The following is a 12991-nucleotide window of genomic DNA, read 5'->3' as shown; positions in this document are numbered from 1 at the left end:
ACCGTGACTGACAGCCAGCAGGATGCTGGTGTGGGGGCACCTAACTCCTCCTGCCACAAGAAAGGGAACAAAGAAATTATCAATGTCACTTCATGTGTTTTTCTTCTCCAATTTCCAGGGAAATATTTCTATGTATTTATAATTCTGTTGTAGAAAACAAAAATATTTTTATGACACAAAGTAATCTGTAGCTCTAGCTTGTTACAATCTGCAGACAGCCCAAGGTGCCTAATCTTAACAGAAATTGAAATATTAAATTCTGCCCATTTTTTGGCCACAGACTTTTAGTGAGTGATGCAGCATGAAAGAATAACACAAAATAAGGATTTTTGAATAATTTGTAAAGGACAGATGAATGTTTTGACAAGATTTTATTGTGAAACATTTGATTTAGAAAAGGTACAAAATGCCAACGGTCAGATGTGTGCCAGTACAGTATTTCAGTAATCTATACATGTGGACAGCTGAACAGCTTCACTGCAGAACGTGGATTTGGACAAACTATCTAAAAGGGGCCCGCGATATTCACAGGTTTAAAGTACATAAATAACTTGAGCCAAAATGGCCATTACTGGTCAATGCTAATCAACATCTGGAAACAGGCTAAAAAGCACAATACAGTACAACAATCTCCTCGCAGATCCACGTTTAAAGAACATCAGTTTATTCTGTCAACAATCTACAGCTCCAGGACACGATTCTCAGGACTGGGATTTAGTTGGCTAGTTAAGAACTTTTAAAAAATTAATGTTAAAAATGAGATTATGTAAGAAAACCCACAGGTAGTAATCAAAACTAAACACTGTGAAACCCCTAAAAATTCTTCTGACTGGGATTTATAAAGTCAATTACTTCTAATACAGAACTTCTGTTTGTTTCTTTAAAATGTCCTGACTGCAGCTTGAACTGATAACATTAAGTAATCATAATTCAAACATTTGATTTTGCTATTCATTTCTGTATTTTAAAACTCATTTCAATGAATATGGGTCACCATCAAACTGGAAAAAAAATTGACCCAAATACTAACTCTGAATTAATAAAAATCACAAATTTGTATACTAAAAAAATTAATAACAACCCCAAAGATAGCAGCATTCTCCACCCTAGTTTAATATGTTTAAAGAGGAGCTTTTATAAACTTAAAAACTTGATTTTAGGGTATAAAAATACACATATACAATATGAAACAAGGTATCTCAAGTTTTTCATATTTTTCAGTAGTCTGTAGCTGCTGGAACTCATTTGAACTATTGAAAAGGTGTTCATAGTTCAGTAGCTAGGTGAACAGACAAGGGTCTATAGACTTTTGTTCTTTAATTAAAAAGGTGTAGCTGTTTCTACACAATTAAGCTTGTTGAAATATCAACAGCTACCCTGTTACCAGCCAGTATCCAGAGCTGACTTAAACCTTTACCCAAGTAAGTCTACTTCCTTTTATGCTGATTCATAATTTACCTTCCTGAACACATACCTTGGGGTATACTAAAATATTGTATAATAGAAATTTCTGAATATGACTCATGTCCATTAGTAGAGCTAAACTTAAACTGATGTAATTTAGAATGAAAATCCACCCAAAACATTAAAACCCACCCTATGACACCACATCCATTCCCTTAATTAATTTCAAGACCATTAATTTTGGCTACTCTTTTCTCATTGTGTATCTTCAGTGGGAGATGTGAATCTTGCAATTCATCAAGAAGAATCATCATAAGTTACAACCAAGTATATTAAATCAGACAATGGGAAGTAAATGCATTTAAAACTTTGAGTGTGTATCACTAGCTAAGGATGTAACATTGGAGGTACAATGTCTGCTATGGAATTAAAATTAGTGCTGTGCCAAATGGGAAAAATGTATAAACAAACCACAAAACTCCAGTGTGGCAAAAAAAACCTTTTTTTTTTTGTTCAGGAAGTGTTTGGCATAAGCAGCACTAATAAAATTCTACACCTCACAGACACAAGCTACAAAGGTTATATAAAGCCAATACTTACTGTCCATCAATCAGCTAGCCAGCTCTTAATGCTGCCTCGAGCACTGCACTAGCCACGTTGATCTTTGTTTCAGATTCCTCTGTACACACATTTATATTTACATAAAACATTTATTAAACATGATTTTAAAACATAAAAACCTTATGTACAAAATACCAACATTCCTATAAATAAACAGTTGGAGAAAGGCACTTGCAAGAAAAGTCTACAGTAAATCTTACAAAAACCACACTGCCTCTGTTACTGTACAATAGATAATCTTTCAGTCAGTCCCTATCACAAGAATGTAAAACACTAATTACTTGTTATAACTAAGAATATAACCGTTACAGTTGTATTTACACGTACATATATGCCTCTTTTTAGTTCCACTTGAGAGCACCATGATTTCCATTCCAAATTTATATTTTCATACAAAGTAAAAGAACAGTTACCAGAAACCAGTGTTCAGTGTCACTGCAGATTCATAAACTTTTGGCTGACATCAGTGTAGTTTAAAAGACTTAGTTGCTACTTTGTAAAAAGTACACCTAGTTATTGCATGTTGTCCTTTCAGAGAGAGCACTACTATGTTCTCTATGCAATTGTTTAATACTATTGCTGGCAAAAGGTTTCCAATATCAAAAAAATAAAAACATTCTTCAAGCCAGTTGAAGTATTTCATCTGAACAGTAACTAAAAAATGCTGCATATTAATTATAAAAACATGTAGGAAACATGCCAACTAATCTGGTGTGCAAAAATATTTCTTCCACTACACAGGATTTTAAGGGCTTCACAGAATTACTCAAATGTACATTGAGTAGCAAACCTCACAAAGAACCAGTTCCTCAAGGAGATGTGAGGATACTCCCACTTTTATCAAACTTTTTACCCTTTGACAATGCTGCGACCTGTTTGAGCAGTTCTCTGTTTTTGGCCTGCAATACAGATTAAAAAAGTACGAGTTACTGACATACAAGTGTCATGCACTTTGCATTTATGAACAAATTCTCAAAATGGACATGCTAAGAACATTCAGAGAATGTAATGATCACTTTTCAAAGATCTGTATATGTTTTTTGATATGCATATTCTTCTTCAACAGGGAAAGTAATCACATTCCCTATCCTGCAAAATTTAGTATACCCACTATTGCACCAAGTGTCTGTTCAGTCTATGATTTATAAGGCAACTGTCAATTCAGACTTTCTTCCCAATAAAGCATGCTTTAACAAAAGACATCTAGCTGTCAATGTGTTAATGCTGAGTCCTTAAATCAGACCCATAGCCCAACGACAACTGATAAATTGTCAGAGAACAGACACAAAAAATAAACTTTGAGAAAGCATGTGAGGTAAGGTTTTACCTTTTAAAGTTAAAAGAGTGAGTTTAACTCATATGGAGACTGTTGACTGCAGAACTGCTGTACAATGCATCTGAAGTTAAGCATGGCAATGACCACTCATGAGCTTGGTATTACTGTACTGGAGTGAACAATCCTGAGCAAACAAGCTGGGTGAGCAGCCTGAATATATGATTCCATCTGAAGTGTTTCCTAAGTATTGATAAGCAATTACGCACCTGCAACTGTTCCACAGTTTCCTTGTGAGCTTTCTCCATACTGTTCATCTTTGTCCTCAAGTTAGACTCTTGGTACTGGAAGTCTGCCTTCAGTTCTGTCAACTGAAAAACACAGATCCTATGAAGATTCCTTGAACTGCAACAGGATACATCTTCTAGTCAATCTATGAAATATTTAGCAAAGGCTCAGGAATCTCAGGAAACACTGTATTTATTTACTGTTGCAGTATTGACAGCTCAGCACTTGAGAAGCTGTTTGAAAATCTGTATACCTATTTTATTTGCTCAAGATTTCGTATAAAAAAGGCTAAACCTCAACAAAAAAAATATTCAATTACCAGACTGGTGATTTATAATGTTTGCTGCTCTTTCAGCTGTGAGATGTTTATCACAATCTTCAGTTGCATCTCTCAGTTATATGGTATGGTAACGCCCAAAAAATCTTCCTCACAAAGACAATAAAAGAAGATTATTTTGTGTTCTTTTCTGCTACATTTCCTCCTAAGCAGAAGGATAAATACATACAATGTATACATTCCAGATTTATTAGGAGATGAAGCCTCTTGGCTGCCAAAGATGCCTGCTATAACAAACCAGAGCATGCCCTCCTAAAGTGACTACCAAGACTGCTATTGCCAACCTCAGTATGTGTCAAATCACATGTAGTGAAACAGATATTGTTCAAAAAACCAGTCGATCAAATGGTCAAGTGCAGGTGTGTTGTTATAATGGTACATAACTCACTGAACACACACTGCTGCTCAAAGCATGCACTTATGGATGTGGGTCTGCACAGGGCATCCCGTGCAAACCCACATCTGTCACACTAAACATAAAAAAAAAACTACTGGTAGTGTTGCACCACGGTAAAGTATGCAACCAGATGAGCAAACACGCTACCTGTGAACATTCAGTAACCTGTGGTCCTCTCCTAATAATGAAGTCTCAGGGCCCCACAGTAATGTTTTGGTTTCTCACTACCATTTTTGTGCAGAAAGACAAACAAGGCTAGTACTGCAAACAAAAAGCACTGATAACAACATGGCTGATAACCTGACTCATAACAGAAAGTGATGAATGAGTATTATCTGTAAAGCTGGTGTACTGAGCAGGTTTTGTTGCCATGCCATACAATTCAGAGGTTTTACTCTTGGAGCTCACACACAACAATTCAAAATTGTTCAAATGCTGTCCCTTCAAAGGACCTTAACAGGAATCTCCCGCAGGTATGGCTCAGGCTTTTCACCCAGTATACGTCTTCAAATTTACGATCTCACAGTTAAAAGAAAATCTGCACTATGTTCATTTGTTGTAATTTTTCCAACTATGCAAACACTGTATAATGTGTTCACCTTTTCTCCTCCCTGCAGCAGCTGAAAAAGCAAGTGCCATTCTGCAAGTGAGGACTTCATGCCTGAAGAAGACTAGGTTTGAAGAAGTCTAAAGTCAAATAGTTTTAAAAGTGGAGATATTAGAAACACTAGATGCTCTCCTATGGAAACAGCACAAAACAAGTCACTGCAGTGATTATGCAGAAGTAGGTGACATTCCTTACCTACCACTTTTGTTAGCTTTTCCCAGTAGACTAAAAATAAAAAGATAAGTGAATTTCCTACTGACTCATGATATACTCCTGCCTCTATAAGAGAGAGATCAGGGCCTAATGTCCATCCTTTGAAGCAAATACCTAAAGAGAATCCATGACAGATTGTTCAGCTCTTTCACATTAAACACTTAAAGGCTTGAAATAGCAAGTACTTCTAACACTAGGTGTATTTTAACAGTGACATAGATGAAAATGGTTTCAATATCCTTTACAAAACACAACTACGTGTGGAAATGAAGATTCTGAACTGTGGTTTAAAAGTGGAAGCATTTTCCTTCCAGTATGAATGTTTCTTAGCCATCAATGTTTGGTAGGCCACCATCCACAATCAAAATTTAACTTGAAAATATAATAAATTTGATTGGAATACAATTCCATAACCTACTCAATCCTGAAGAGACACTCTGGAGCCACTGTTACAGTGTCCTAAAAGCATCTAATTATCCAGATGGCAGAGAAATAAAGTAAATGCAAATCAAAGTGTGTATTTGTTGTTACTTCTCTTTTCTTGTTAGTCATTAGTTTGTTTGAAGGATGAATATTCTGTAAGAGTTTTGCTGCAGTCACTTGGGCCAGATGATTTCACTTAACTTTTGTTGACTGATAGCCACTTAATCCAAGCTCTTCTTCTAGTCTCTGACTAACCACAAAGACTTGACAATCCACAGTACACATGCTTACCAATCCTATAAAAACAAACCACTTAATTCTCATACATTTCAAATGTAAATTTGGACACTGACTTACTATGGCTAGAGTTGCTTTAGTTTAAAACTAAATAAAAAATATGCTAAGCTCAGAATGGTTACTACTATTTGCCATGATTCAGTTAAGAGAATGTAAAACACACAAACCACTGTCTGGCACTTTATCCATGACCTGTGGCATGCAGCCTGAGTAACAGGCTAACTTCTTCGTGGCTGAAGAGAGTTAAGATGAAATACTCTTCGACTTAGAGCCAAAATATATTCATGATACAAGAGTCCAAAACCCTTCCTTTAAATGTTAAGATCTGATTAGCTGCTATATAAAACAATTGCATCAGACTTTTGTTTTATCTTATTTTTTTGACATTTTTAGGAGACTACAAAACGGGAAACAAAATTATAAAGTTCTTATTAAGCAGGTGTAATTTTTACCTTTTTATCTTTCTCTAAAATAGTCTGATCTCTTTGCTGCAGAAGACGTTTAAGTGACATTACTTCTTCTTTCAGCTGACTTATGAGGACAAAGTTGTCAGTTCCTCCACTGTCTGCAGATTGATTTATAGAGCTACTAAAAATGAAAAACAATAGTTATTTACAGCATCAAAAGAAAAAATAAAAACACTTTAAAAAAATTCAAATTCAATAATTAATAATTCCATAAACATCCTTAAGGACTAATGCAAAAAAAGTATGTACCTGACAGAAATTGATGCAACTGGCAAATTACCTTACTAATGGCACACATTACATACACCTGCAGAAATATAATTCAGTATTAGCTTTGAGGGGGACAAATACCTTTTGACTGAAGCAGCCACTTTTAACTTTTATTCTGACCATTTGGCCAGAGACAGAATAAAGATTCAGTCTCCCACATTAAGATTCTAAAGAATTCTCTAGATACTGGGTCAGCTTAAAGCAGCAGGTTCTACCCTGCATCTAACTGATAACACAATTCCCGATGTAAGGGAACACCACTGTGTTGATAACTGTTACTTTATACATAAGCATTGTTTAATTTTGCCCCAAACATATTAAAAGCAGGGAAATAGTGCTAGGTTTCTGCTAACAAAGCAACTTAATTGACTGACAGCACTCAGATGCCACCCAATAATCCATCTGGCAGGACACAAGTTTTACATCCCTCATTCTTCAGACAAACACAGAACGGCAACTGGCCACAAATCAGTGCTCTCTTTGGTTGAAATGGCTCAGCTTTACAAAAATGTAACTTTACCTATCTCCATTTGATGGCTTGGATTCCAGTTTGGGCTTTTTCTTTGGAGTATCATTCTGAATAGCTGCAGAGGATTTATGGCTGAAATCAAACAAAATGTAAACCTAAAGCCTCATACTATGCAACTCTCTAATATCACCATTTGGTACATGTAAAAAAACTAACTCATGCTCCTAGGTGGAATGCTAGAGACTAGCCAGAAATGCAAGAAGAAAGAAATTCTTTAAATGAAAACTGCAAGATAAATTAAGAGAAAATTAATAAATAATATAATATTTACCTCTGTTTCCATAGTCCCTGATCTTGTTCTGGACTTAGATTGCTGATTCTGAAATACGTAAAATGTACACGGTAACTGATCAAACATGCCATTATTTATAAGTTTATGTGAATGGTATCTGTACTTGAGAAAAAGCCTTCCCCCCTTTTTTTTTTCCTAATACAGTGAGCATTTATGAATTTTCAGTTGGATACTGAAGTTCCTGACCATGCTTTAGCATGTCAGGATGCTAAAAAAGTATTTCTTGGCTAAATATCTACACTATTACAAGTCACAAGGGGTAGACTTCAAGACTGATGGCCAAACTATTTTACTGATACCTCCAAATTTTTGTGAACTTTGTCTTGCTAATCTTGTACTCAGCAAGATGGTCTAAAGCAGCTCTCCATACTGCCATATGAACACTGCCTGAAGTGGTGCTCATTCGGTGCCATAAGAGTAAAGTTAAGTTTTGGATCCCTGAAAATAACTGCTGCTCAGGCCTAACCTCTTGCTTTCAGTCATTTCAAAAGGAACTAACAAAGAACACTGATATAGGAATATTGGAATGTAGAAGATTGCACTGAGTGGAATAGTTTGTATTTCTACCTCATTGTCTCTATTGTCTGATCTTAACAATAACTGAAATGAACAGGGAAAGAGCCAGTGGACCCATGGCAGTCTACAGAAAAAGAAAAGGTGGAAAACCAGGAACATTGTGATCTTTATCGATATGCATACTGTTATAACTCTTGAGTATATCAGATGCTCTGTTCTGTAGCAAAGAGCTAATTTTTTTTATTTCATCCTTACTGTACCTGTGCCAAATGCATTAAATTAGATTTAACTTTCTGTAATTCAATTTTCAGCAGAGACTTGAAAGAACAGGAACAGTACAATAACTCTATGCATGACAAGAATAATTTTTTTCTACGAATTCTTAAAACTCTTTTTTAAAGTGGACATATGGGCCTTTCTCTTTTACTCATTGCCAATGTAATTTCATCTTATTTTGCTTCTATCTTTAAGTCACACTTAGGCAAATTTCAGACAAGATGAAAAATCATAATCACTGGAAATATGAAGTTTAGAAGGAAAGTGTCTGTGTGTCTGGGATCAGGGACATAACCATTGCAGACCTAGCATTTACTATCAAACATAAACAATAAGTAGTTCTGAAGTTATGCTGCCACAAATCTATCAGTAAGAATAAGAATCATGGCTACTATTATAGCAGCACAAAATCCCAAATGAATTCTGGGGTTTATGACTAAATAAATTGGTATGTACATTAAGGTTGGTTTATAGCATGGCCAGAGATGATGTGTTGAGAAAAGTTGCAGAAAATGGGACAAAACTATGTGAAATGTTACTAAAGTGACAGAGTTAACTGAACCAAGAGTCTTACACCCCTATGTCTGTATCACAGCCACTCCCAAACTGCCTATTCCAGTGAGACTTGATTATTAAAACTAGCCAAGAGGTACAACCTGGTCCTAGACTGAAGGTAATCCCACACTCCTGTTTCTGCTTCTCCTCTTAACTGTATTTGTACAAATAAGTCAGGGTGAAGCAAGTCAGGAGGAGGATTCTCACTGCTAATACACACCTTTGGCAAATGCATGTAAAATAGCAGGCACCACACAGCAGTCGCTGCTTAGAAACACAAATACAAGTTTACCCTCTAGTAACTGGTTTCTGTAGCCATTCCTAGATCCTTTTTCCTAGACTTGTTACAATTTATAACATCAACTAGTTTGACAATCACCAAGAATTCCTTTTTTTTTTTTTTATGAACCGCCTTCACTCAAACTCTAAGAATCCAAGGATTTTGACAGATCATGAAGAACAATGCTCTGCTACTGCTTTTGACACCATGTTTTAAATAGTTTTTCTTACTCAGTACAAACAGAACACAGAAGATGAAGAGCTACCAACAACTATTTCAATTTTTGAAATACTTACTTATGATGACTGCTGCTGTGACGATGATGATGGTGGTGATGGTGGTGGTGTTTTGAATGATGCTGGTCTTTCTCAGTAAGAGATGAGGATGAGGAGTTAGAATGTGAAGATCCCAGACTCTTCCTCTGTTCTTTTGTCTTCTGTAGCACCCTCTTGTAGGACAGTGTGCAGAGCCAACACAACAACTTTCCATCAACCTTTTGAGAAATAATTCAGGTTTTATTTCCAAGTACATTGCACTAGAGTGATACACTCAATATTTGCAAGGATATTTTGTTTCGCTTCATCCACTATCTTGGGGAAAAAGAGACATCTTTGCTATGAAACATTGCTATTGTATATCCAATATGTGCAAGGTTTTTTTAGTAAAGTGAATCTTATTTCACTTTTCATTTCAAATTAGGCTACAAAGAGTCCTAGCAACTTTTGGACCTGCTCTACATCACAGAAATAACAATAACTTTTTAAAAGGAAGAGTCTTTTTTAGGATAGACATCATGTGCCCTCTCTCAATCTATGATACTGCAGGCAGAATCAAGACGTCCAGCCAATGTGTTACTTGTACCAAGTAAATTCTTCTGTAAAAACCGCATTATTCCTGGGTTCAGTCAAGAGGCTTTTGAGGTCATTTTCTCAGCACCTTCTGGAATGAGAAAGTGGCACTCACCAAAGCTATTTCACAAAACAGAAAACAAAGGGCTGCTCAGAGCAGTCTACCTCTCTGGTGCTCTACTTAAAGGCAAGGCAGGCAAATAAGAAGAGAGAAAGTGACAGATTCAAGTTATGAACATACATAAAATCCAAAGGAAAATAAAAGTAAAATAAATATCAAAACATGAGGAACTGTTAATCTGCTTAGCTTCTGTTCCCCAGCTACAACTCTCAGCTAACACTTATGCCTATTTTTAGAAAGAGTGATTTAAGTAAAAGTTAGCTCAGTAGCTAAAACAACACTTGTAAGTTACAAAATTTAATTCAAATATTGTAAAGCACAGATCAGCAACTTTATTCTAGTATGAGAGAACCTAAGATACATTCCTGTTAATCTTTCTCTTCTGAAGGATGAACACTGCTGTCAGCCTAAGCCATGAGAGATGTGGAACAAAGCCTACCTTCCTTCTTCCCTCCTCTTTTCGGTCAAAAGCACATTGCTGTTTGCACTGCTCACAGGTCTGAGGCGGGCCATACTTCTTCTCTGAGTTGGTGCAACGCTGGCATTTTGTGCCAATAAATGCTGCAATAATGTTACAATATTGACAAGGCTTGGGCTGAAAAAAATAGGTTGAACTGAAGTCAATACATTTGTATTTTCAGTAATGAGGACAGGTATTTCAATTCACACAATGATGCCTTGAAACTAGTAGAGCTTCAAATTATCTACCATATAGAACCTTTTTCCTAACACTTTTACCTTCAGTATTAAACTTTTCCTCTAAAATTATGCTTCTTCAGGGGTCAAAACCAGCCTGGACTTTCCATGAAAACCCAGACACGATAAAAGAAACACACACAACTATCTGGTTACTAACCTCTACAGCTACTGCTTTTTATTTTATAAATATGTTGACATTTTCTCTCAGTTTCATTACATTACTTAAAAAGTTACTTAGGGAAATTTAAAAAAAGAGCAACCAAGTAATTTATTTTTTTGGACAGGAAATTTCTGATGGCATCCCTCTCCTTTGCACAGCTCAGGGATCCAATAACCCTACAGTTCCAAGAGTAGTATCCTAATCCCTGCAATTCTGCAGGAAACTTAAACAAAGAAAGCTCCACCACCAAACAAAAGCCAAGATCAGATCTATCTGGTCAGGTTATCAATTTTTTATATCATATGCTCAACTAGACTAACCCAGTGCTGAAAAATAAAATTGATGTCAGTTTTCATAGATTAGAATTGGCTGATTATCTTCAGTGCAGTTCTGTTTTTTGATGAACTACTGATAAAATTGTTGCTGGCTCTGTCCTGCAATTCATTTTGCTGCATTTTAAGCTTTTGAAAGCATTTCTTTGTTCAGTTTACATACACATTCACAAAGTGCCTGACTACATACCAACAGCTATTACGTTTCTCAAGTAAGTTGAATTTCAACCAATATGGTTTTTGTCAAGTATAGGGAAGTTATGCCTTTTTGTTTCACAACAAGATTATCTTGATACCTCCTAAAAACTTGTATCTGCAGGGCGGCTCAGATACAATGTGTGCATTCACATAATAGAAAAATTCATTTTTCCAGCAGAACTGAAGCTAAAATTCAATAAGAGAAAATGCAAAGTAACATGAATGTAGATAACACTCAAAATCTTCTGTACTTATTAGCTTAACACGATTAACATGCATTTTTTAAGACTCACATAATATAAAGTATGTGGTATTACTAGATTTTCACATTTACCACTTGTTAAGAACAATGAGAGCTAATGGTTTTCCTGACATGAAGCACGTGGTGATGAGAATATGCAGGGAATAACTTAACATGCTTGGCATGAATTAATGCTGCTTTGTTACAAATAGCTATACTGAAATTATTCTTAACTGTTAAGCTATATATCATCCAAAGAGATTTCAATTTGGGAAAAGAAATGGTAACCCACAGAAGAAATCAAGAGATGTCAGTCTTTTCCATCACCTTTCTGCATGGTAATCTATAGTGTAGATTTGTTTTTTGTTTTTTTTTCTCAAAAGAAGATTAATTACAAGAGAACTTTGTTTTCAATTTGAAGCACAAATAAGCTCAACTTCAGCCTTAAGAACCAAGTAACTACTCACCGTTCCGAACTGCTTCACGTTTTGGGCACATTTCTTGCATATTGTGTTGGTTTTGCTAAAGAGATAAAATGGCACAACATTGAATTAGGTGACAAAAAGACACTTGAACATTCTTTCCCCACGCAATTACTTGCAAACAGAATCAAAGAAGAGTTGGGTTGGAAGGGACCTCCAGGCCAATCTCCCTGCCAAGGCCTTGAGCAGGTGACACAGGAACGTGCACAGGTGGATTCTGAACCTCTCCGGAGAGGAATCCCCCAGCACCTCCCTGCACAGCCTGATCCAGTGCTCTGCCACCCTCAGTGTAAGTAAGTTCTTCGTGCGGAGGTGAAACTTCCTGTGTTTTAGTTTATCGCCACGGCTCCTCATCTTGTCCCAGAGCAACACCGAAAAGAGCCTGGCACCATTCTCTTGGCACCCGCCTGCCTTGGAGATATTTATACGCATTGATGAGATCGCCTCTCAGCCTGCTCTTCTCCGGACCAGCCAGGCCCAGCTCCCGCAAACGCGCTCGCCCCCGAGCAGCCGCTGGCCGTACCTCTCCTGCTGGAACTCGGAGCGGCAGTAGGTGCACTTCACGATGGGGTGGGCGATGCGGCACTCCTGCGGGGGAAGCGCCGCGTTACTGCCCGGCCGAGCCCCGGCCCGCGCTCCGCCCCCGCCCGCCGCCCCGCCAACAACCCCGGCGCCGCACCTTGCACAGCTGCTGGCCCTGGGAGAGCTCCTCGAACGGGTACCGCTGATTGCACTTGGTGCAGGCATAAAGCGCCGGGGCGGCCGCCGCGCCCGCCGCCGCCATCCGGCGGGGCGGACACGGGCGGGCCGAGGGCGTCACCCCGCGCGCGCCCCCCGCCCTTCCCTCCCTCCCTCCCTCCGCCCC

General features: G+C 37.5%; 1 protein-coding gene across 5 annotated transcripts; it reads right to left on the bottom strand.

The window, feature by feature from the left end:
* Positions 1-354: 354 nt before the first annotated feature.
* On the bottom strand, positions 355-12934 carry FAM76B (family with sequence similarity 76 member B). 5 transcript variants are annotated; one of them, XM_015626152.1, is made up of 10 exons: positions 12806-12934; positions 12650-12714; positions 12112-12166; positions 10454-10609; positions 9342-9538; positions 7398-7445; positions 7118-7198; positions 6313-6448; positions 3568-3669; positions 355-2924 (listed from the first exon to the last, which is right to left on the bottom strand). In XM_015626152.1, the coding sequence occupies exons 1-10, from the start codon at positions 12908-12910 to the stop codon at positions 2835-2837; spliced, it is 1035 nt and encodes a 344-aa protein (XP_015481638.1). In that variant the 5' UTR covers positions 12911-12934; the 3' UTR covers positions 355-2834. The 5 variants fall into 5 exon arrangements, with proteins under 5 accessions (XP_015481638.1, XP_015481647.1, XP_015481655.1 ...); XM_015626161.1 differs by having other exon boundaries at positions 6313-6445; XM_015626169.1 differs by lacking the exon at positions 7118-7198.
* Positions 12935-12991: the final 57 nt, after the last annotated feature.

The sequence above is a fragment of the Parus major genome, chromosome 1, assembly GCF_001522545.3.
Source record: "Parus major isolate Abel chromosome 1, Parus_major1.1, whole genome shotgun sequence".
Classification (NCBI taxonomy): Eukaryota; Metazoa; Chordata; class Aves; order Passeriformes; family Paridae; genus Parus; species Parus major.
This window is presented reverse-complemented; position numbering and strand designations above follow the sequence as displayed.

What these genes read in the sequence shown, in the direction of transcription:
- FAM76B (XM_015626152.1), bottom strand. Translation starts at nt 12,910, where the DNA reads ATGGCGGCGGCGGGCGCGGCGGCCGCCCCGGCGCTTTATGCCTGCACC. An exon ending in TCCGAGTTCCAGCAGGAGAG is followed by an intron (nt 12,167 to 12,649) that starts GTACGGCCAGCG and finishes TTATCTCTTTAG; the next exon opens with CAAAACCAACACAATATGCA. An exon ending in ACGTGAAGCAGTTCGGAACG is followed by an intron (nt 10,610 to 12,111) that starts GTGAGTAGTTAC and finishes TATTTTTTTCAG; the next exon opens with CCCAAGCCTTGTCAATATTG.